The sequence below is a fragment of the Capsicum annuum genome, chromosome 1 (assembly GCF_002878395.1).
Source record: "Capsicum annuum cultivar UCD-10X-F1 chromosome 1, UCD10Xv1.1, whole genome shotgun sequence".
Classification (NCBI taxonomy): domain Eukaryota; kingdom Viridiplantae; phylum Streptophyta; class Magnoliopsida; order Solanales; family Solanaceae; genus Capsicum; species Capsicum annuum.
The window spans coordinates 226377011-226402885 of NC_061111.1; the positions used below are offsets into that span (position 1 = coordinate 226377011).

At 39.1% G+C, this 25875-nt stretch overlaps 1 protein-coding gene across 4 annotated transcripts in view; it reads right to left on the bottom strand.

The window, feature by feature from the left end:
• Window positions 1-364: 364 nt before the first annotated feature.
• The window catches only part of LOC107847409 (beta-galactosidase), a 60275-nt gene continuing 34764 nt past the window's right edge, over window positions 365-25875 (bottom strand). For all 4 annotated transcript variants that reach the window (XM_016691627.2, XM_047409225.1, XM_016691635.2 and 1 more), the window contains 13 exons: window positions 20883-21066; window positions 14337-14402; window positions 7183-7413; window positions 6081-6287; window positions 5628-5931; window positions 4799-4958; window positions 4588-4696; window positions 3369-3501; window positions 2441-2496; window positions 2066-2365; window positions 1853-1975; window positions 900-1589; window positions 365-722 (listed from right to left, as the gene is read on the bottom strand). In XM_016691627.2, coding sequence (XP_016547113.2) covers window positions 549-722; window positions 900-1589; window positions 1853-1975; window positions 2066-2365; window positions 2441-2496; window positions 3369-3501; window positions 4588-4696; window positions 4799-4958; window positions 5628-5931; window positions 6081-6287; window positions 7183-7413; window positions 14337-14402; window positions 20883-21066 — 2737 coding nt within the window. In that variant the 3' untranslated portion in view covers window positions 365-548. The remainder of the gene's footprint in view (window positions 723-899; window positions 1590-1852; window positions 1976-2065; window positions 2366-2440; window positions 2497-3368; window positions 3502-4587; window positions 4697-4798; window positions 4959-5627; window positions 5932-6080; window positions 6288-7182; window positions 7414-14336; window positions 14403-20882; window positions 21067-25875) is intronic.

A 25875-nucleotide genomic window follows, 5' to 3' on the forward strand; every position in this document is an offset into this window, starting at 1 on the left:
TTTTAGAAATTTGAACTACCCATCTTATTCATCCCAATGATTTTAGCTTTTCTATATGTTCAGGCATGAAGCAGTTTTTTTTTTTTTTTTTTTTTTGAAATTTGAACCACCCATCTAATTCATGCCAATGACTTTAAGCTTTTCCAGCAACACCACTTGATTTAAACTCATTATTCAGAATTCAAGATCCACCTTTTTAAGCTTGTAAGTTGTAACAATGGTGATTTTAATGTTGAAAATCCTTAACTGGCTATGAACACACAAAAAAAAAAAATTAAAAACAGAGTTGTAACATTTGCTACAGTTTGTAAATCTGTGAAGCACAATGCTCAACAATCTGTGACGTACTTAAATACACTACCAATTGAAGAAGTAAAAAGTAGTTTACTTGAGAAAACAAGAGTTGATTTATATGAAACAATTATGCACTTCAAGTAAAAGGATCTGCACTCTAAAAGTGCTTTTCACTTGAATCATTTGATTTAGTTTAATCAAAGTTGCAAATTTGAAGAATCCCACACGTAGACAAGTAGAGAAGTAATCAATAATCACTTGTCAGAGAATTGGGACTTGTAGATATCAGATCCGGTGGTTGCTGCAGTTTTGGGGAAAAACCTAATGGAGAAAGAGCATGGCACGGCAGGAACAAGGTATTCATTATGAACTGTAGGGGACCAGCTATCGTCTCCACCCAAACCCATGTGCTTATGGTCCAGATGCACCTGCAATGCAGAAAATCATGTCAATGCTATTAGTACATGATTTCAAGATTCCACTTGCTGCGATTCAAGATGGTTTTTCATTTTACAAAAAATCCTTTGGATTATTTTTCAATATTTGATTGCACATACAAGTGAAAAATGAAATGCAACATGTGCATCAGTCAAGGAATGAAGTACCTCGATGTTTTCACTTTTCCTAAGATCCTCGTTGTGTGTAGTTCTCTCGAGCTCAGTGGTGCTGTAGTAGCTTGCATTCATTTGCATTGGTGGAGAGCCTCCATAAGTGGAAGCATAAAGTCCCACTCCATCTTTATTTTCAAATGTCACCCATCTAACATCTGCTCTGCCTGAGCATTCCCCCGGAACAACATATGGCACATACATTTCGCCTACGGATAGCTCATAAATGCTTAAATGAGCAGCAGATTTCCGGTCTGGATAACATTCAAATGGCCCCCTTCCGTACCATTTAACCTGGTCTACAGCTGAATCCAATTGAAATGCAACCCCAACACGTGGCAAAGGTGGAAGATCAGGACATGGGTTTACATTGCACTCAAGCACAACATCTCCTGAACCATATATGAAAAGTGTCAAATCAACCTTAAAGAGAACGCTAGAAGTTTCTGCATTTGAGGGAGTTTTCTCCTCTGCATTTGCTACGCCATGATAAGTGGCTGATATTTGCACTTCGTGAGCGTTCATACTTTCAACAGAGCAGCTTTTGTTCACAAGTTTTAGCTTGTCAAGATTAGCAGCCTTCCACCTAGATAAGTAACTCTGTGGCCCTCCCCCTTTGTCATTATCAGTTGGTGCTCTCCAAAAGCAAGGAAAGATGCCTTTATTCATTATTGGAACTCCACTAACCTGCAATCATTTGAGTGGAACAGAAAATAAAGTTAAGAAATAACCCATCTTTATCATTTGCCACATCAATCATCATAACTATTAAGTTGCCCAGAATGGATGAGGGAATGCGTTAGTTTCATATATACCACATGCAGCCCTTACCTCATGACCCAGCCTTTGGGAGTTAAGACTCGGGGTACATTTTCTATACAATATACAAAATAATAGAGCTTCATCTGATATTGTACCACGCTCAACTTATTGAAGCATACAGTATTTACCTTCCAGCCCTCTATACCACCAGTTTGTTTGTTAAATTTCAGCTCCCACAAGTCCTTCAGGCCAACCTTTATTATGTCATCAAAAACTTCACAAAGTAAAGTGGCATCGGTGCTTTTAATGATCTAAGACAATAACAGTTCGTAAAATAGTCAGTGATGTCTGAAAACACAACTACCAGACTTGATAAGAAATGTAAAGTAAGAGCGCTGTACATGAGGGACAACTTCACGTCTGTTAGGCAACGGAACTTGTGTGGATGAAATGAGGTGACCACAATCAGCCCATCGAGTAGAGTGCAAAAGCTTCGCTGTAATTGTTAAATAAATTTCTGATGCACTAGATGAAGTCCATGCAGAAAGCCACGGGCCAGATTCCCATTTTGTTTCATGGCTTCTCTGGGGTTCTATGACAAGTAGAGGGAGGATTCCAGACCCAAGTTCATACCCATCGCCATGAAGCACCCAGTTGAACTCCAAAGCTTGGGTAGTATCAAAGAAGTGCATGTTTGTTATCTGAACAGAAAAGCCTAATTGTTATTTAGATATTGATGTAAGTGAACAGAAAATTAAGTGGTATGGTAAGAGTACCTTAATAATTCCTTCTTTAAATGAGACCTTGATTGGCTGGTAAAGAAACTTAACCTCTGGCAAAAAAAGTTTTAAATAGTCAGACATGTTCGAGTTTAGAGCACCAGCAACAACAACATACCCAGTATAGTCCCACAAAGGGGGTTCTGGGGAGGGTACACTGTTATCAACCTTACCCTTACCTCAAAGGTAGAGAGGTGGTTTGCGATAGACCTCGGCTCAAGGAAAAACAATCCAAAGCAGTCTAGATATAGAAGTAACAGAAGTACAAGAAACAACAGGTTGAACAACAAAACAATACAATAGTCGAGGTACAAGAAAGCAACAGATAGTAACAAAAAAGGACAAGAAACTACCGGAGCAACACTACGAGTACTAATATAAACGGACCGCAAGACAAATTGCTACCTACTACCCTTCTATCCCAATCCATGATCTCCACACCCTCCTATCTACGGTCATGTCCTCGATAAACTGAAACTGCGCCATGTGTTGTCTAATCACCTCTCCCCAATACTACAGGTTACCAGGTCCAACGCAAATAACATGCTCAGGCATGTACATGCTTTGTGCATACTAGTCAATTGTTCCCTCCTTCCCCCTCCCCCATAAATTTCCAGAGACAACAGGAAAACTTACAAGACTGTCAACATGTTGGGACATATTTGCCAAAATTCTAGTCACTGAAAGCAATTTCAATCAAATGAAAGATAAGTTATGAGTGAAAACTAAAAATTTTAAGCCCAAAAGTACCCAAACAATTAAAACAAAAAATTACTTATTCAGCATTGCTTAATGTCCCATGCTTCCACAACCTACACTTTTTGAGAAAAGGTTAGTTGACAGGACTTATTATCTATTAGTCTTGAAAGCTTTTTATACGACAAAGGGGAAAACAAATTATTGAACAAGATAGCTGTCTACTCACCATGTAATGCAGGATGAGGACTTCGATCAGGCCATACGACACCATTTAGGCAGAAGTTTAAATCATTAGGAGTGTCCCCAAAATCACCTCCATATGCCCAGCGCATTTTTCCACGTACTTCCTTCAGTAACCCCTATAAAAAGTGCCAACCATGATAACATTCAGTAAAAAAGGAAGCACAACCAAAATAACAGAAAGATATAAACAGAAAGATATAACATCTCTATGCCTACTACTTTCCATGTGGGAGTTGAAGCTTTTTGTAACTGTGCAGGCTTCAGAATATCACACAACAATTATGCGACAAATGGTTTTAGCTTGGTTCTCCATGTGCCAATGTTAAAAATAGCAACAACCATGCATTTCACATCAAAATTTACACTTGCAACACCAAATGTTAGATCCAAAATCAGAAAGATTGTGCCTTCTAAACAGGATTTAAGTATTAAGGAGTCATTTGATAGTGTATAAGAATAGTGCAAAATACGGTGTATTAGTAATGCTTGTATTTGTTATGCATGCATTTTTCTAATGCAGTATTTGGTTTGGTGTACTAGAAATAACATGAAAAGCAAAATTTCTAATAAAAAATATTTTTTTTATAAAAATACACCAAAATTTCTAATAGAAAAGATTTTGAGAAATAATTGTGACTTAACCATACTAATGCATGCATTAAAATCCATTGCATTAATAATACCATAGATTTCAATGTATAGTAAATACATTCCTTACTACCAAATAGAGTGTATAACTAATGCAAAGCATTAGTAATACAAAGGATGAAAAAGTGTACCAAACAATGTATTAGTAATATACAAAAATAATGCATGCATTATTCTTTTTAATCTCTACCAAACGACCCCTAAATGAACCAATTCTAATTTTTGCAATATGCAGATAGACTAGAGACTGCCACCAAGTTCCATTCCATCCAAATAGAGCAGGCATTACTCCTAGCATTTGATTTACAATCTATCCAACATGGGGTTTGCATCTTTAAAATGTCTTACGTCAATAAACATACATATGCTTTTTAACTCAGACAACAGCTTGAAGCCATAGAAACAGATTCATGATAACACTTTCTGAAACTAACTAACTATGAAGTATGTTGGAAGGGAAAAAACTGCAAAGCGATTTATTTTAGTGACTAAATTAACTCCTCTTACTAAAACAATTCCATAATTACAGGACCAATCCTAAATGATGAACAAACCTGATCAGCCCAATCCCATATAAAGCCTCCTTGCAGGCCAAAGATACTATCTATTGCTTCCCAGTATTTATGGAGATTACCGTTGCTGTTTCCCATGGCATGTGAATATCTGAGCAGTTTTACACAAAAATTTGCAACATAAAGTCATCGCATTGAAAATTGTGAGCAGTCAAATTGACCAAGAAAAAGACGTGAATAATGAAGATCTTACTCGCATAATATCAAAGGCCTCTGTTCAGTCGGATCTTTTGCTATTTCAATTATTTTGGAAACACGTGCATACATGGGACATACAATATCTGTTGAAGATGTCCTTGATCCACCACCTTCATAGTGCACCAGTCTTGATGCATCTTTTTCCCGGACCCAACCTGAAAAGAGTCTAACTTGGTTGGTGAACATGATCGACTAAGGAGGGGTGTTAGTTGCAAAGCTTGCATGGATGGATCTAAAAGCCAGCCTTTTCTGAACTTGACACATCACGAAAGAAGTATGATGTATCTAATATTTTTTGACCATCAAGAGGATCACAAATATCACATGCAGGATGATCAAGTATACTCTGCATTTAGTCTCTGCTCCTTGATTTTACTTTCTTCAATGAAGCATCCCCCATTAACTTGGCTATCTATAGGGTACTTACAAGCACTTTAGCCATTCAGATGTGTTCGGATCTATAAACTATAATCAAATATACCTAGCAGTTATGAATTTAAGCAACATATAAAACAATCCGTAGCAATGTTAGGGAAGTATATTAAAGGTGGTTCCTTCAGGGTTGGCTTTGTGCTAAAGCATATTGAAGGAGGTCCCTTCAGGGATGGCTTTGTGGCTAAACTACTGTTCCACTACCGGTAAGAGACTTATAGCTCAAATGGGGAAAACTGAAGAGTGAGTAGCATCTGTTTTTGAAGTTGTGGCCACATGTATTTACCCATGAGGAAGTGTCCTTACATCCCTTGTAAGGCTTAGGACTTATTGTAGAACAAAGAGTAAATAAAACAGAAAATGTAAAGTAAAAATAACAAAAAAGTATATACCAGAGAGTGCTGCATGATTTGGTCCATAGCTTGCCTCATTCCCTATGGACCATATTATAATACAGGCATGATTTTTGTCCCTTTCAACCATGCTGACCACACGATCCATCATGGAAGCAGCCCAACAAGATTCCTGTGTAGGATGCTTATAATTTGGATAATCAAAAAAACCATGTGTCTCGATATTGGCCTCATCGATCATGTACATGCCAAACAGATCACACAACTCATACCAGCGCTGATGCTGAGGATAATGGCTGTTCCTGACAGCATTAATATTGTTTTGTTTCATCAAAACCAAATCCTACAAGAAGGAACAGGATATATGATTTGTCTTCAACAGAAAATAAGAAGATTGTACAATGAAAATTTATAAGCATGCTTGCAATTTTTAGTGAAGAGAAATTCATCACATTTTTAAACAAAAAGAAAAAAGAAAAAGGAATTACCAACCTTGACCATGCAGGACTCCAAGTTTGTCTTTCCAAGACGTGGATGGTGCTCATGCCTATTCACCCCTCTAATTACTACTGGACGCCCATTTACTAGCAGCTGTTTTGCGGCTTTTGATATTTTTCTCATACCAACTTGGCATGATTCACAGTCAACCAAGTTCCCTGATGCATCTTTAAGGGTGATAACAAGAGTGTAGAGATTTGGCTGTTAACAGAAGAAACAGATGGACAAGGAATTTCTTCAAAGTTGAAGTGAGAGCATTAAAGTAAATTACATCAATTTGAGGTCAGAGAAAACCATCGGTCAATTTCTGCAATTAAATGGCAAATCCCATCCTGCCTAAGCAACACTACAAAGCTGACTTCCCAATACAATGTTTAATCTCTCAAATGTGAGTTTGATAAAATCATGGAGATGGAGATATACTCAGTACCCTGGTGTACTCAAACCCCATTTTGCTAAAGGGACATAAAAAAGTCAAGAGTGAAGTTTATACACGGGAATCAAAAGTCTTGCATCTTTTCCTAGTTATAACTGGAAGTAAACTCATGCAAATCTTAGATAAAGCTTAGGAATTCAATACATGTCAGGTTCATTCAAAATGTAGAAGTCGATTTTCATGATAAAGAATACAAGATTTCCCAGCTCAATAGAGCAGAAATATTCCTTGCACCCTAACCTTCCCTGCAAGGGAGTGCAGGAGAAGCAGACTACCAGATTATAATGAATGATTAACATTGTACTAGTGCTACTAATGTAACGGAACATAGTATCAGTTCTAAACCCAAATCCTACATCGAATGAGTTTTGAGTGTGGCATCTAATGAGATGCAATATTTGAGTTTAGACCAAAAAAAAAGGAAAAAAAAGAAAAGCAAAGAATATGCCTTATATGAATAATGGAACAAGGATAAGAGAATTATAAAACATTATCATGGTTTAGATCTCCAAAACTTTTGTGACCATATTGATTAGTGTCTCTACCTCTGAGGTAGGGATAAGGTCTGCGTAGACTCTACCCAACTCAGACACCACTTTGTGCGACTACACTGGGTATGTTGTTCTTGTTGTTGTTATAAAGCTAAGAAAAATCACTTACTTGTTCTGCAGACCAAAGTTTAGGTGCTTGCACCTTCCCCACAAGCATGTAGCCTTTAAATCCCAGACAAGGATCACAAGACAGAACTAACTCCAGATGAACAATGTTAGCAGAAAGCAAGTCAATATGATCAGAGCAGCTAAGCCAATTTCCACTGTCATAGAGTGAAGCTTCAATATTGAAGTCAGCAATATCATTATTCTCGAATGAGTTATCAATTTTCACTTCCACCTGCATTATAGACAGAATAAGGTAAAATCAGCAAGATTATGTCATGAGCTTTAAAAATCCCTCCTTTCCATAAAAATAACATGCTAAAAATACTAAGCCATCCTGATTGACCGATTGCCTGAAGTCACGAAACTTTCTACCCGTAACGATCAAACCAGTATACGCTGTTGTGACTTTATACTTATTGACCAGAAGGGCCATTCTTTCAACTATTGTATTTTCACATTAGTAACCTCTCTTCTCTAAAGTTCTCCACCTAGCTCAATACAAAATCTACTCAAACATTTCTTACTTCATTAAAGTTTAAAACAAGAACAAAATAAAATAAAGCAATCTGTTCAAATATTTCTCCCTCACAGTATTTCAATCCATGTCAGTCAAAGTACCTCTGAATAATACGATGAAAGGAAATGGGAAATTAAAACAAAATATGGGTTGCAAGCCTGACAAGAATTTCAAATTCGTGAATAATCAGATAGATTTATATGTTAGTGGTGAAAGGAAATGGACATTGGGCCTAGAATCTCTATCTATACTTCTTCACTACTCATACAGGGAAGGTGGAAGAAATGCAGTCTCTCTCTCTCTCTTTTCGGGGGTTGGGGGAGGCAGAGAAGCCCAGGGACCCATATTATAATATAATTTGATCACTCTTCTCATGTGCACTCTTATTCGATGTCAATCGCTCAACAGGGACCTCTTGCCAGATATTTGACTCGCTGAAGGACATAATACATTTTTCTATTTCCATTTGGAGATCCATCAGGGTTAGGAGAGTCGGGGGCCAGTTGATTGAGACTGGCTCCGGAATTAGCAGGGAAAAGGTCAAGAGGGCATGTAAAAATAGCTTTAGAAGCCGGATTAACCCTAAAATCAACCATAAAAACTAGCTTCATGAGAGGACGATTGACCAACAACATATAACGAGATCACGAACTTCCACATCCCACCTGATGTGAGAACTCAATCCCTCCCAGACACGTCAAGAACTAGATATAAAGTTGAGGGCCCAACATCAGATAAACATGGGAATTGGGATGAATCTCTGATAAATTAAAGGAGATGGACATTGGGCCCAACTTAATCCAAAAAGCTAGCTCAAGAGGTGAGCATTGTCCGAGACCATAAAAGATGAAAGTTCCACATAATTGAATTGTGTAACCATGTAATTGTAAAATCTTAAGCTAGTAGAGAGCACACTTTTTATTACTTAATATATTATGTCTCAATCCGTTCCTTCACGCGTAGACCTGATTCTATTTCATAACCTGAACATGTAAATTACTTTTTGATAATGGATGTGGTGATTCTAGAACCCACGACCTCTGTCTAATAATACAGTTAGAATATGAGAAGGAATAAGAATAGTATATAGTCCTACTTGAAAAAGAATTGTAATGTAGTGTCCTACTTCGAAAAGGATTGGAATATAGTCTCCATAAATAGGGTCTCATTGTAATAATGTAGTTACAACAATTCAATAATTTTTTTCTCACATTTCTCTTATGGTATCAGAGCCTCTACAATCTTGATAGGAAATCAAAGAGCTTTTGCTACCGGCGGGTGGCTATAACCATATAAGCTGCTTGTCTGGCCAATGATTATGTTAGCAAAAGTTGGACCACCGTGCTTTTTTCCGGTGGCTTCTAATATCTAATTTGCGTAGCACCGTGCACCTTTCCGATGACTATTTTCTCATACCTGATTTGCGTATGATCGTGCATATTTTCGGGGACTATTTCATATTTGATTTGTGTAAGCACCGTGCATCTATCTAGACGACTTCTCATATTTAATTTGCGTAGTACCGTGCATCGTTTGGGACTACTTTCTCATATTTGAGTTGCATACTATTGTGTGTTTTTCCGGTTCCTCCTCAGATCTGATTTGCGTAGTTCTGTGCCTCTTTCCGGTGACTCTGCAAATCTAATTTGCATGGGGTCGTGTTTGAAATAGTCTCCTCGAGCGTAATTTGGAAAGTTCAACAATTTTTCTTTTCCAGCAGGTCGTGACATCATTCCGACCTTACCCATATAATTTCTCTTTTACATACAGTAGGATCGTATCATCATTTCGACCCTACTCAGATAAGTTTTCCCAGATTTTGACCACTTCTTTGCCGTCAAATCTAATAATCCGGCACGTGAGCATGTTCCGACCAGTATTTCAGTGAGTAGTTCAGTGACTTTCTTGTTCAAGATGACCTTTATCTCTTGATTTAGAGATGACCTATATACTTTTACACCAGTTTTCGACAATTTTCCAGCAACAAATCAACTTCTAAGTGATGTTTACTACTTTTTCAACCACTTTTTCAGTTTGTTCCTTTTTAATAGTGATCACCCAGATGTCCCGAGCAGTCTTTATTAGTTTTCTTGCAGATATCTTTACTAAGTCCCTCACTAATCCTCGTATCAATTACATCCATCACAAGCATGGTGCATATGACCTAAGTTTGAGGGGGAGTGTTAGAATATGAGTAGGAATAGGAATTGTATATAGAATCCTACTTGGAAAAGGATTGTAATGTAGTGTCCTACTTGGAAGAGGATTGAAATGTAGTGTCTAAAAATAGGGTCTCATTGTAATAATGTAGTTACAACAATCCAATAATATTTTTCTCCTATATTTCTGACATACCATGTGTGAAAGAGAGAAGGAAGATATTCCCTAAAGTTATTGGAATTTAAATAACTAAGTTGCATGTCCTGGAAAGGAAAGGAAATCAATACATGATAGTATACAATTACAAGGGGAAAATCAAGCTATCTACTATTTTTACACTAATGCTAGAAAATTTATGAGATTCCTAACTCCCACTCAAAGTTGGTGCATGCAAATCATAAGTATCAAGTTTGCTACATATATATCTTGACCAGCAAGAGACTTGGTGAATGCATTCTAGCTGATCATTTGACCACACAAAAGTTGAGACAATGTCTCCTTAGACTATATTTTCACTGACAAAATGACAATCAATTTCTATGTATTTGGTTTTCTCGTGAAACACTGGATTAGATACAATGTGAATGCAGCTTCACTATCATATAAGTTCCATTTTATGAATGTCTCCAAATGTCAATTCTTTTGGTAGTTACTTGGTCCATATAAGTTCAAGTTCGCATTGGTGGAGGAACTGGATCCGAAATAGAGGGATTCCTGTTGGTGACAGACCTCTTCCTTTCTATTTAGAAGGTGGAACAGAACTAGCAGCAGATAGGCATTTAGTTAGCTTGAAAACAGGCATGATTACAGAGCATTTATCTAAAGTAAGCCCATTTAAAAGATGAAACAGACCCATGCAGGAACAAGAAAATACCATCGCGGTTTGGATTAAATCTCGATGAAGCTTTACGCAATCGATCGACTAGATAGATATCCCTTCAACATAGGTCATCGAAAGGATCTCGAAGACCTGCCGTAGGTTGATATTTTTCTCTTATACTCAACCACACAACTACATAACACAATATCCATTAGATCGCATGTTAGAGCGTGATCCTGCACAATCTGCATCTGTATAACCAACAATTTATTCATGTCCTCGGTTTTTATAAAGTAATTCTTTCGCTAAAGAAAATTTTATATATTAAAGGATATGAATAATTATATTTCATTGGTTGTCATAAGGAGAATACAAGAACTGACTTACAATACTAATCGTTAACAAAATATCAAGTCGAGTCACGGTGAGGTAATTTAACTTGCCTACCAACATCCTATATCTTCTAGTATCACTAACGCTCCTTTTGACCTGATAGAAGCATAACATTAGGTTCCATCAGAGTATTACGAGGCCTTCCACTTTCCCTTTTTGTTTTGATAAGGTAAACAATTTTATTAACATTTGGGGGGGAAAGCCCATATACATATGCCAAAAATTAAAGAACCTACACCAAAATAAAGTTCTCAACCAAGTTGCGTGGACTCTTCACTTTCAATGCCGCACCCGTATTGGATTCTTCAAAAATACACTAGCTTGGGCCACCCTCCATAACGGACTAGCTACCTTACAGCGCAGAAGAATATGATCTACACTTTCGCCGGTACTTTTACACATGAAGCACCAACTGCCATGAGTGATTTTCTACTTTCTCAGATTCTCCATTATTAATATCACACCCCTTGCCGCCAACCATACAAAGAAACTAACCTTTCTTGGTGCTCTAGGGATCCAAATGGATTCATAAAGAAAGGTACCTTCCACTCTCACCAGCAACCTCTTATAAAAAGAGCTAATAATAAATAAGCCGTCACCACTCTCCTGCCACCTCCATGAATCTAACAAGTTGTTCGATATGTCTAGCCCACACAAAAGCTCTAACAGACTGAAATACTTCCATCTCCCAATCATGAAGGTTCTTTCACCATCATGAGACCTACAAATTTGTTGGCCTATCATCTCTCTTGAAGGAATGCAGTATAAACTACGAAAAGCTTCCTTCAACTCAACCTCCCTACACCACTTATGTGCCCAAAAACTAATTCTACTTCCATCCGTAACCTTAAATGAGATATGTTGATAAAACGTTTCCCCTCGCTTCATGATACCCCTCCACATACCATATCCGAATGGAGTTACAATGTTTCTAATTCTCTATCCACAATCCATTATACCATAATTATCCACTACCATTCCCCTCCAAAAAGCATTTTCCTCCATCCTAAATCTACTTTCCTAGCAAAGCTTTCTTGTACACCTAGAGATCTTTCACTCCAAGCCCTCCCCTTCCTTTGGAGATGTGACAACTCTCCAATTCACAAGATGAAACTTTTTAACACCTTCCGCTGAGCCCCATAAGAAATTTACTAGTCTTTCCAATGTTTTAATCATTTTTCCCAAGGCCTGCAAAGGTGTCATGAAATATGTAAGAATACTAGAAAGGGTGCTCTTGATCAAAACTCTCTTTCCCCCTTTCGACAGGCACCTCTTTTGCCAACCTGCTAATCGCTTCTCAACTCTCTCAACCACCGGATTCCACATTGCAAGATCTTTATTAGAAGCTCTCAATGGTAACAAACATCAAGAGCATACTTCCTCAGTGAAATAGCAATTTCTAATTTGGACTGAGCAACCTCAGAGTCCAAGAAGTACATCAATCGACAAGATACGTAGTCTGGAAGTGCTGAAAGAGGTGATGCTTTAATTCGATAATTTTTTCTTTACCATTACCAGAGATAACTATATCAACAACATAAAACACTTAATACATGCATAAATCTGGAGAAGAGTGACCATAAAACACATCATGATCTTCACTACGACTTGTATCAAAGTCCCGAATGACACGTGCTGAATTTACCGAACCATGCATGAAGAGACTGCTTCAAGCCAAAAAGTTTTTATCGTTCCCTGAACACCATGTGACCAGACTCCTACTGAGCAACAAAATCCGTCGAGGTCCCAATGAATATAGACATTTTTAATATCCAACTCGTAAAGAGTCCAGCAATGTACAACATAAAAAAGAGACAGACTGAAGCAATCTTAGACATAGGAGAGAAGGTATCACTATAGTCAATTTGCCATCAGGCCAAACTTTACCATATATACTCAAAGACAACTGCCAGTAGATTTACCCGAAGGTAAAGGAACAAGTTTCCAAGTACCATTAGAGTTGTAAAGTAATGGACATTGGGCCTAACTCAACCCCAAAAGCTAACTAATGAGGTAAAAATTGTCAAAGACCATACAAGATGATCAAGGTTCCCATCCCGCGCGATATGGGAACTCAAATAGCAGAAAAATTAAAAACTTCTAGTATTTTCTATTTGATGTTTATTCGTATTTTGTATTATATTGGACTATAATAAGCTTAAATGAAGCTATATGGACAGTGATAATTCATATAGTTGAAACCGACTAGCTTGGGGTTGCAGACTAGTTGTAACTATAGCAATCTGATCTCTACACATGTCCACATTTGGACACAACTCTGTTGACTGACAGGACACCAACATAATCAAGATAATTTAGCTACTTTTTTTGTCAGCAGCCAACAAAATAAGAAACAAACAATGCCAACCAAAACGGTGAAACTTTTGCTTATCTCTGCCTCCCCCAAAAAGCAAGGGAAAACAAAATTAGCACGGAAAGAAATGAAAGTAAATGGAAAGAGGTTAAGATAATAAAAGAGAAGCACAAGACTTTATCTCATACTTTGTATAGTTCAAACAAAATGAGGAAACAATACAGAGGGAAACTATTAGATGGAAGTTGGTTGTCTGCTGTCTGATGCAAATGGACATAGGACATAGCAAAGGTTAATCTTTATAATTTCCTATATGGACCAACTGACATTCTTCTTTGAAGTCAAAAAAAAGTCTTAATGCCCATATAAAAGAATCAACCAGGAAATGAGAGCCAACCAAAGTTGGTGAAACATTAAGGAAATTCTTAACCTGAGGTGCAAATAAAGATTGACAAGATATATCGGCAGACAAAAACAACACTAAAAGTAACACAGTAAAGGCCACAGGGCTTTGGTCTAGTGGTAGAAGCGCAGCTTGTGATATGTGAATTAGGCGAATGTCATGGATATGAATCTTATCGCAGAAAAAAACCCTAGTATTTAAGTGGAGAAGGGTAGAATTGAGGCCCATGATCCACTGAGTTTTAAACCTTGCACCACTGATCTTTGGGTATTTCTAGGTTTCGAAAGAACAAAGTACAAACCAAAGGTTCTATTACCAGAGGCTTTACATTTATTAGCAAAATTCAAGAACTCTAGCCATTCTCAATAGCCCATCGGCTCTCTGCCTTCTCCACATTTAGTAGGGTGATGATGGCTAGTAAATTCCAGAAAATTTTTCCATAATTTGGTGCAGAGGAAGAATTGTATACATTTTTTAAGGTATACTGCACAAGTAGGATAGCGAAAAAGCAAAGGGAATCTAAGAAAGCCATTCCCACTTATGATTACCTCTATGTCTGCATAAGAAAAATCTTCCACCATGTTTGTTCTGAAGAAATAGTCAGCGATAAACGTCTGCATCAGCAAAGTGGGTTAATAATCAGTGATGACAACAGTAAGAGTAGTAAGTCGGTCACAGTGACATAAAGAAGGGTAAAAAGAAAATAAGCCGTTCTCAACCAAAACACTGCATAAAGTCATAATAAATCAGACTTCCAAGAATCGTATGGAGTATAGACTTGCCCAGAGTGTAATGAAAAAGGGTGAGAACTGCCATATGTCGACAGATAAATAAGGTTTAAAAGACTATGACTGGTTCTCAAGCAAAAAGTACTACAATAGACCTGGAACTCAGAGTGCAATAAAAAAGAACTGCGTCATCACACCAGATAGAGATAGCAAAACCTTCCGACACTTGATTCAAGGTGGACGAAGTCAATCCTGACACTTCTGGTATTACACTTTAAGAAAAGCAACATGCTATAGCCATTAGAGCATCTCAATTATAGAATCCTACTCCCTTGTCCGAAAACCAATATTGATTTTTATATGGATGTTCTCCTGATAAAATCCATTTTCTGTAAAGTAAAGTCTTTACATGTTTATAAGTTCAAGAAACTACCCAGAAAATTCTTACGATAAATAATTTAAATCTCCCATAACTTTTGCTTTCTTAAAAAAACAAAAAGTAGAAGTTATTGCATATTCACCTATTTAATTGTGCAGCATTAAAAAGGGAAATTAATTCATGGAAGGATATTCTTGCTACAGCCGAAGTCACAGCTAAAAGTCATCAAGTAAAGACTAGAGACACAAAAGAATCTTTTCTAATAAGCCAAATAATATGCAACAAATTTCTTTCCATACCCCATGTTTTCTTGCACATAATTCACCAATTGCTTATAGGATCTCAGTCAAGGTCAATGTGTGTTCAACAAATAGATCATCTTCTCCCATGCGCTGAACCTATGATGTTCCTTCGTTGCAAGACAAAAACTGTCTCATATGATAGTTTCTAGCGCTTCCTCTACCTCACGGAGAAATGTTACCTTCGACCTTTTAGGGTTGTGTTAGGCCCAAGATCTAGTTTTGTATCATAGTAGGAACGCCAGACCCATCCCAAATCATTGTTTTTAATGTTGGGCCATGCTCAAGATGTCCATTCATAGGCATGTTGGCAGGGGTGCTTAGAGTCCTACATTAGTAGGATAAAGGATCCTTGAGTCTCCTTATATAGTCTTGAGCAATCTTCCTTTCATGAGCTAGCTTTTGGGATTGAGTTAAGCCTAGCATCCATTTGCTTATTAAAGGTAATGTTGGAAAATTCATATGACCAACCCCAATCGTATAAATATGCAATCTTATGCAGATTTGGCTAGCTTTTGGCAAGGAAATCAAGGTTTGAAGAGAGAAAATTTATACACTAGGTGACAGATCAAGATCCAAGTCGAGTTTTTCTACATATTTTCTCTTGAATTCTTCCTGTATGCATAGTATGGAATATTTTGGACTTGATGTGTTCTTTTGAAAAAGGTTGCGACTAAATTCCCTATCTAGAGTTTGATGGATCTATTGGTTATTAATTAATATACGTGTTCTCGTCTGATTGATCTTGGTTATTGGCTATTTGTTTAATAACCTTCTGCTTTATAAATTTTCATTAATGAGCTTTCAATTGGAACAATCCCTAATGACATGAATTGAACCCGAAAGAAGTAATCAGTTGATAGTTAAACAATAAGGAAATCTTTTTTCTGAAACCAGTAACTTTTTAAACAATAAGGAAATCATGTTAACTACTTAATTTGATCTAACGGTTTGAGTTTAAAAATAAACCAACTCGTCCCCTAATCATTAGCGGGTAACCAGATATTACCCTTAATAAGCTAGGAAAAGTTTTAACGAGGATGGTGGAGGTAGTGGAAGTAAGAAAAAGAAAGTTAAAGATTGCGGCTGGAAATAAAAATCAAGGGAATGGAGTTATAAGGGGTATTGGAGGACTGTATAGGCCGATATTGGAGGGATCTAAGGCGAGCTTCTGGGAGGAGATGGCTATCTTCATGGCAGAGTCGGATATCCCCTAGGTGTAAGGGAGAGATTTTGAATACAATAAGATTCTCAGAGGAAAGGGTGGCGTGTAGGGTAATGGAGAAGTTTTGAAATTTATTGATAACCACTTATTTTACCTTCCTTTAAAAGGTGCTAATTACGTGGTCTAGATCAAAGGACTCATATCTCGATTATTGGTGTCCACCGCATTGGATGAGATGGTTTCAAATGTGATCCAAATTCCACTACCAAGACTAACATCAGATCACTGACCTGCTTACATTTGTTCAAATTCATTTCGTCATTCATTGTTTAGATGTCTGACAAACAGTCATTTCTACAAAGTTCTACTCTTGTTATTTCTACTGCAAGTCCCTCCGTTCCAGTGGAGGTTTTAAAATATATATTTTTTTTTAAAATTTGTTCACAAGACTGGTAACTTCTTAGATTTGGAAACAATTTAACTTACACTTTTCATTTTACTCTTAATGAGAAGCTTTAATAGCCACAAATGTTTATGTAATGTTTAAGTACCACAAATTCAAGAAGTTTTGCTGTTCTTTCTTAAACTCCATGCTTATTCAAACTTCTCCAAATAAATTGAAACGATGGAAGTACCTTTTTGGGGGTATAAATAAGAAGTGACGTTCTAAAAAGTTAAGATACTAGATAATCTGAACTGAAACAACTGCTTTTTCAGGAACTTTATTAGCATTAGCGTTTTGCCTATTTTTATAAGGAGAACTTTTTCCCTTCTCCTTGCAACAACAACAACAACAACAAACCCAGTGTATTCCCACTTAGTAGGGTCTGGGGGGGGGTAAGATGTACGCAGTCCATACCTCTACCTCTGATGAAGTAGAAAGGCTGTTTCCGAAAGACCCCCGGCTCAAGTCACGAGATATCACACAAACACATAGTACAGCACAGCAGCAGATGACATAACATAGATACGGCACCCATAGGGAATATAAAACAGAGTAAAGCAGGAATGCAGGAATAATAAAGCAGAGGAAAGCACACAGATTCGTAATAAACATGGAACACGGAACACGGAACACGGAACACGAAACACTGAATACAGAATCATAACAGGAATACACCCCCACCAAGTAATTCCCTACACTAGCGACCCGAACTGGCCCTAATCCTCTGCCGTAATTCGCATCTTCCAGCCCTTCCTATCTAGGGTCATGTCCTCGGTGAGCTGTAACTGTTCCATGTCCCGCCTAATCACCTCACCCCAGTACTTCTTCGGTCTACCTCTACCCCGTCTAAAACCATCCAACGCTAGCCTCTCACACCTACGGACCGGGGCATCCATGCCCCTCCTCTTCACGTGTCCGAACCATCTCAATCGTGCTTCCCGCATCTTACACTCCACTGAAGTCACACCAACCTTCTCCCGGATAGTCTCATTCCGAAATCTATCCCCTCGGGTCAGTCCACACATCCAGCGCAACATCCGCATTTCTGCCACCTTCATTTTTTGGATGTGGGAGTTCTTAACTGGCCAACACTCCGCTCCATACAGCAAGGCCGGACGGACTACCACCCTATAGAATTTGCCTTTAAGCTTGGGCGGCACCTTCTTATCACACAGCACCCCCGATGCGAGTTTCCACTTCATCCATCCCACCCCAATACGGTGCGAGACATCCTCGTCAATCTCACCGTTACTCTGGATCACGGACCCGAGATACTTGAACTTATCCCTCTTCCCTACCTCCTGTGATTCTAGCCTCACTACTACCTCATTCTCCCGCCTCACGTCATTAAACTTACATTCCACATACTCTGTCTTGGTTCTGCTCACCCTGAACCCTTTAGACTCCAGAGTTTGCCTCCACAACTCTAATTTGTCATTCACACCCCGTCGAGTCTCATCTATCAGGACTACATCGTCTGCAAAAAGCATACACCACGGCACCTCCCCTTGGATACGCCGCGTCAACACATCCATTACTAACGCAAACAAAAAGGGACTAAGAGTAGATCCCTGATGCAATCCTGTCAGGACAGTGAAATGCTCTGAGTCTCCTCCCGCCGTCCTCACCTGGGTTTTCGCTCCCTCATACATATCCTTAATTACTCGTATATATGCCTGCGGTACTCCACTCACCTCCAAGCATCTCCAAAGCACTTCCCTGGGGACTTTGTCGTACGCCTTTTCCAGGTCGATGAACACCATGTGCAGATCCTTCTTCCTCTCCCTATACTGCTCCACCAACCTCCGTACCAGGTGGATTGCCTCCGTCGTCGAGCGGCCGGGCATAAATCCGAACTGGTTTTCCGAAATAGACACTATCCGTCTCAGCCTCACCTCGACCACTCCCTCCCATATCTTCATAGAGTGACTCAGTAACTTAATCCCCCTATAGTTATTGCAACACTGAATGTCCCCCTTATTCTTATAGAGGGGGATCATGGTACTCCACCTCCACGCCTCGGGCATCTTTGCCGTCCTGAAAATTTCATTGAACAATGCAGTCAACCACCTTACACCAGCCTCTCCAACGAACTTCCAAAATTCCACCGGTATCTCATCCGGCCCCGTCGCCCTACCCCTTCGCATCCTGCGGACTGCCTGTCTAACCTCGTCTACCTTAAAATGTCTACAATAGCTAAAATCCCGACACTCCCCTGAGTGCTCCAGTTCCCCTAACACAATAGCTCTGTCCCCCTCGTCATTCAAGAGCGTATGAAAGTACGACTGCCATCTCTTCTTTATGTGACCGTCCTCCACCAACACTCTACCGTCCTCCCCCTTAATGCACCTCACCTGATCGAGGTCACGACCCTTCCTCTCCCTAGCCTTAGCGAGTCGAAACAACTTTTTCTCCCCTCCTTTCCCCTGTAACCCTGCATACAAGCTCTCAAAAGCGGCCGTCTTAGCTGCCGTGACCGCTGACTTCGCCTCCTTCCTCGCTAGCTTGTACTCTTTCCTGTTTACCCGCTTCTCTTCTTCGTCCTTACTTTCCACCAACTTAGCATACGCCTCTTTCTTGGTCTGCACTTTCTTCCCCACCTCTTCATTCCACCACCAATCCCCCCGATGATGTCCGGCCCGGCCCCTAGAAACACCCAACACCTCCCTTGCATTCTCCCTGATGCACGTTTCCGCCCTGTCCCACATACTATCCACGTCCCCCCTACACTCCCACACCCCCATTCCCGCCAACCTCTCCCCTATCTCCCACGCATTCACTGGCGTCAAGCCGCCCCACTTAATTCTCGGTCTACTCTCCTTACTCCTCCGCTTTCTATTCTTCTTTATACCCAAATCCATAACCAAGAGCCTATGTTGAGTCGAAAGATTCTCACTCGGGATGACTTTACAGTCTTTACACAACGCCTTATCCCCTTCTCCTTGATGGAGAAGAAAAAGAAAGAGGGAAAAGGGAAGTTGATTGTTGAGTATTGATATCTTTTGATGATTAACAAACCCGATGTACTTTGTGAAGGAATTGTGCTAAGAACCAGGTCCTTAATGCTTATGTGTTGCAAGCTGAGCCTGTGTTGAGTCATTGTGTCGAGATTAGTTAGGAAAATATATATGGGAAAATGTGTATATCTCCATAATTGTTCATGTAATAAACTTTGGACATTAACAAAATCCTTCCATCACAACCAGGTCCTTAATGCTTATTACCGTGCAAGAAATCATTCAGTTACACAAATTGAGAGGTACAACAACAGAGTATTCTTGAAAGTATGGAGACTGATCATCTAAGAGTGAAGAGCCAGGCAGAAGATTCCGTTCCTTAATGTTTCTATACGTCGAGTCCGATCCTAGTTCAATTGTATTAGAATTTTGAATTCTAATTTAAAAACTTTGATAGGTCGTTGTTTGTTTGTTGCGAAGAAACGTTTTGTTGTTGTTTCAAGTCACGGTGATTTGAGGGGAGCATAGCAATTGGGTGACCATTGATGTCAACTCTAAGAGTTAAGTCTTAGATTGCAAGGTTTTGTGATTGGATTTTCTAGATCAATTTGTTAGTGGTGTTTGGAGTTAAATCCTAATAGGGCAGGAAGTGGTTTTTGCACCTTTTAGCTAGGTGTTTTACCACGTTAAATCTTTCTTGCTATTTCGCACTTTACTGTTATTAGTTATCAAACTAAATACTCATAACAACTAGGTTTTATAGTAGTGTTGGGAAAATTTTAATAGGAGAGAGAATTAGGTATGAACCAGTTCAACCTCCCTCCCCCTGCCCCTTGAGTTGTTAAGGTGCACTCAAAGTAACACTGGTGAACACAGAGAAAGTGATCATACAGAAGGCAAGTAAGATAAGGAAAGAGTAGTTAGAGGCAGGGGATGGGAGGTAAATCTTTAGCAAAAGGGGGTACAATAGTTTTTTCTGTACTTCTATTGTTAATATTGAGTAAAAAAGTGGATAGACAATGAAATACCTTGCGAGGTAGTGTTCTTTTCATCGCCAGATTCCAAATATAGTTCCAGAGAAAAAGGAAATACGGAACTCATTTGAAAGGAAAAGTTCACACCTTAGGCTTTGCTAGAAGAAGCACATCGCGGTGTATCCCTGATAACCACCAATGATCCTGATCTTCAAGATAGGAACCATCACTCCATCTCATCACTTGAACGGCCAGACAGTTTCCTTCTTTTGACCCACATGGATGGCAAAAATCTGTGATCTCAAATTCAGCAGGGAGTCTGCTATCCTGACTGAACCATTCAATAAAAATTAGATCAATCATCCATTACAAAGATCCACGTAACTGAGACTTTCATCTGTATTTAATATTCATGCCTCTCAGTCCAGCATGAGAAAACATTCATAACTGGTATACCATATTTGTTTGAAATCGAACAAAAAAAAAAAAAAATCACCATAAGCTGAGAAATGGAGGAGTTGAGATATATAAAAGTAGCTGACGCGGACACCAAGGTTGTCAAAAAAGTAAGTATTGAAAGCATAATGAAGAATCTCAGAAATTATCCATGTAATGGAATATGTTAGGAGTCCAAATCCGAGAGAGTGAATTATCAACAAGAATACAAATACGAGGTGAAGAACTCCTGGGCTTATTAAAAACTTGCAACAGCTTTCCACATAATTGCAGAAGGGCCATTTAACAATATTATGAAAAATATGAGTGACAACACTAACTGGAAATAAGGAAGTGACAAGATACAATGCCGCAACCTCAGGTTTGAAGATCTTTATAGCTTTGATCCTTTTCTACAGCTAATTTGGAGAAATGGTCTAATCCAATTTTTCATTCTACACAAGCTAATTAAAGATTCTGATACACAATGTCAATGTCCATCCGCATGTTGGATTATCCTGTCTTATTCTTGCTAGAATCCTAGAAAATATTCTACTGAACTCATTATGAGGACTACTCATCATATATGCTGTTATAGATGTAACTCACTGACTTAAGTGTTTAATACACAAGGGTCATCCAGCAATGAAAATATAGGAAAATAAACTAGAATGATCTTGATTTGATTGTAACAAAATACAACTCTCCCTAAAAAGGAGTTTACGACACTAGAAACAAGGAAAATTACACAAATGGTGGGAATTCCTAATTATGTGAAGAAGAAAATTATCTACTATAGAGCTACACATTGGATGTGGCTAGAACAACTAACATATAACTGTACTTGCGCTTGTAAACTGAAACTGGAAAGTCAAGTATGCGGGAAAAAGTTATTGTCGAAAACTTAATCCACAATAGGTAAAATGACGCAAATCTATAACATGGTTTAAATTGGCAGCTAAAGAATAACCAAGAAAGTTGCCTAAACATGACAGGAAATTCAATAATCAATGAAACAACTTAATACACGAACTTCACAACCACATTGGAGCAGTGCCAGAAATTCAATGTTCACCAGAGAGACTTAATACCAGACACTGATAAGTGGAAGTTTAATTCAGAAGAGAGACTCAATGCCTGAACCTCATATAGTCGAGAAGAAGAGAAAAACTTAGGATTATGTTTTGCTTGAAAAAGAGCCAGAAGAGTAGTCAATACAGTCACCTGAAGATATGGTGTTGCCATTTTTGGAGATGAGAAGAGAAAAGTACAATTACAACAAGATTGTAAGGTCCTTTTCGGGTAGACTGAAGCTATTTAGATACAGGAAAACAATAGAAATGGAAAACTTGTTTTGATTTGGATGTAAAAAAATAAAAAGAGGGATCCTTATTGGAGTTTAGGCGACTATATTGAAACAACAGTTATTAATAAATACGGAATATAACCTAATATTAAGATTCTTGATAATGAAAAAATTCGAAAGAATGTTGAAAGATACAACAACAACAACGGACCCATTGTATTCCCACAAAGTGGGGTCTGGGGGGTAAGATGTACGCAGTCCATACCGCTACCTCCGAAGAAGTATAGAGGCTGTTTCCAATAGACCCTCGGCTCAAGATACAAAATAGTAGGCATGGGGTGGATGACATAACAGAAATAGAAATAACAGACACAGAAATAACAAAGATAAGGCGTAAGGAATAATAAAACATAAATCAGAGAAATACGCAATACTAGATATAATGCAACACGCAATAAGAAAAAAAGGAACGGAGAAATTATGAATGGGACTGCCGCGTAGAAGTAACAAACACTCACAAACCATAGGCACCTATGCGCACAGTCCTAATAGTACTAGCCCGCTAGCCTTCTACCCTTATCCGCAACCTCTACACCTTCCTATCTAGGGCCATATCCTCAGTAAGCTGCAGCTGCTCCAAGTCATGTCTGATCACCTCCCTCCAGTATTTCTTCGACCTACCTCTACTCCTCCTGAAGCCATCCAACGCTAGCTCACACCTACGAACTAGGGCACCTGCGTCCCTCCTCATCACATGCCCGAACCATCTCAGTCTTCCTTCCCGCATCTTGTCCTCCACCGAAACCACTCCCATCTTCTCTCGGATAATCTCATTCCTAACCCCGTCCCCTCTAGTAAGCCCACATATCCAACGCAACATCCTCATTTCCGCCACCCTCAACTTTTGGATGTGGGAGTGCTTGACTGGCCAACACTCCGCTCCATACAGCATGGCCGGACGAACAGCCACTCTATACAATTTGCCTTTAAGCTTAAGGGGTACCTTATTATCACACAACACTCCCGAGGAGCCTCCACTTCATCCAACGTGCTCCAATACGATTAGTGGCATCCTCATCAATGTCACCATTCCCCTGGATCATAGACCCAAGATACTTAAAATTATCCCTCTTACAAACATCCTGGAGTCCAACCTCACCACCACATCGTCCTCCTGCCTCGAATCGCTAAACTTGCATTCCAAATACTCTGTCTCTGTCTTGGACCTACTCAACCTGAACCCCTTAGATTCAACAGTTTGCCTCCAAACCTCCAATTTGTCATTCACGCCCCTCCACGTCTCATCAATCAGTACTACATCATCAGCAAATAGCATACACCAAGGCACCTCGCCTTGAATACTCCGCGTAAACACGTCCATCACCAACGCAAATAGGAACGGACTAAGAATCAATCCCTGATGCAACCCTGTCTCGACCGAAAAATGCTATGAGTCTCCCCCGCCGTCCTCACCCTGGTCTTCCCTCCATCATACATGTCCTTAATAGCTCTGATGTACGCCACCGAGACCCCTCTCACCTCAAGCACCTCCAAAGAACCTCTCTCGGGACTTTATCATACGCCTTTTTCAAGTCGATGAACACCAAGTGTAAGTACTCTCACCTCAAGCACCTCCAAAGAACCTCCCTCGGGACTTTATCATACGCCTTTTCCAGGTCGATGAACACCAAGTGTAAGTCCCTCTTCCTTTCTCTATACTGCTCCACCAATCTCCACACTATGTGGATTGCCTCCGTTGTCGAGCGACCAGACATAAATTCAAACTGATTCTTGAAACAGACACGACCCTCCTCAATCTCCACTCAACAACAGACACGACCCTCCTCAATCTCCACTCAACCACTCTCTCCTAAATCTTCATAGTGTGACTCAATAGCTTAATACTCCTATAGTTGTTGCAACTCTGAATGTCACCCTTGTTTTTATATAGAGGAATCAACATATCCATCTCCTCTGAGTGCTCCAGCTCCCCTAACTCAAAGAATCTGTCTCCCTCCTCCTTCAAAAGTCTATGAAAGTACTCATGTCATCTCTTCTTAATGTGAATATCCTCTCCTAGAACACTACCATCCTCCCCCTTAATGCACTTCACTTGATCAAGGTCACGCCCCTTCCGCTCCCTAGCCTTTGCAAGCCTAAACAACCTTTTTTCTCCTCCTTTCTCCTCTAACCCCGCATACAAGCTCTCGAACGCTGCTGATTTAGCAGCCGTAACTGCTAACTTAGCCTTCCTCTTAGCTACCTTGTAAGCCTCCCTATTCACCCGTTTCTCTTCATCATTCCCCTTCTTAATCTCCACTGTCTTCTTCACTTCTTCATTCCACCAGTCCCCCCTTAAGCGACCTGCCCGACTTCTCGAAACACCCAACACTTCTCCAATGTTGAAAGATCTTAAACTAAATATATAGAAGAAATCAAAAACATCTTAACATAAAACTGCACCAATTCTCTTGCTTTGAACAACCAGCATTTAATAACTGCATAATTTGTGCTTAACAACAGTTCAACAACTTAGAACCCTTTATGCATGAGAAATTAGAGAGAGAAGAGAAGAGAATCTGAAAATTTGTGCCTTGATTATTCCCTCAAGCTAGTGGGATTAAAAAGTGTTACAGAGAATGTAAATAAGGAAGAAAACTAATAAGAATATTACACAATATTCTAAGTGCCTAATTGTGGGGATTTGAGTACATTCCCAAATCTACACTATTTAAATATAGAAATACTCATATCTAAATTATCTAGTAATGATATCATATTTAACACTCCCTCTCAAGCTAGATTGTACAAGTCATATGCTCCTAGCGTGCCACAAATATAGTCAACGCTGGATCTTCGGAGTGATTTTGTGAAAATATCCGCCAACTGATCTTTCGAGTTGACAAAACTTGTGAAGATATATCCCAACTCAATCTTCTCTCAAATAAAGTGACAATCTATCTCAATGTGCTTCGTTCTTTCATGAAATACGGCATTAGAAGCGATGTGCAGTGCAGCTTGGTTATCACAAATCAATTTCATCAGTTCAACTCCTCCCCCTCTTTAATTCCTCAATTCCTGGAGAAGTTGTCTCAACCTTATAAGCTCACACGTAGCCAATGTCATAGATCAATACTTCGTCTCTACACTTAATCTAGCCACAACATCTTGCTTTTTAACTTTTCCAGCATATTAGATTACCCCCCATTAGAACACAATAACCTGAAGTGGACCGACTATCAGAAGGAGACCCAGTCCCATCTGCATCATCAGAATCCCAACAATGTCGGTGTGTCCCTTGTCTTCATACAATAAACCTTGTCCGGTAGAGCTTTTGATATGTCACAAAATGTGAATCACCGCATTCCAGTGACTGTGACTATCACAAGGTGATTGCAA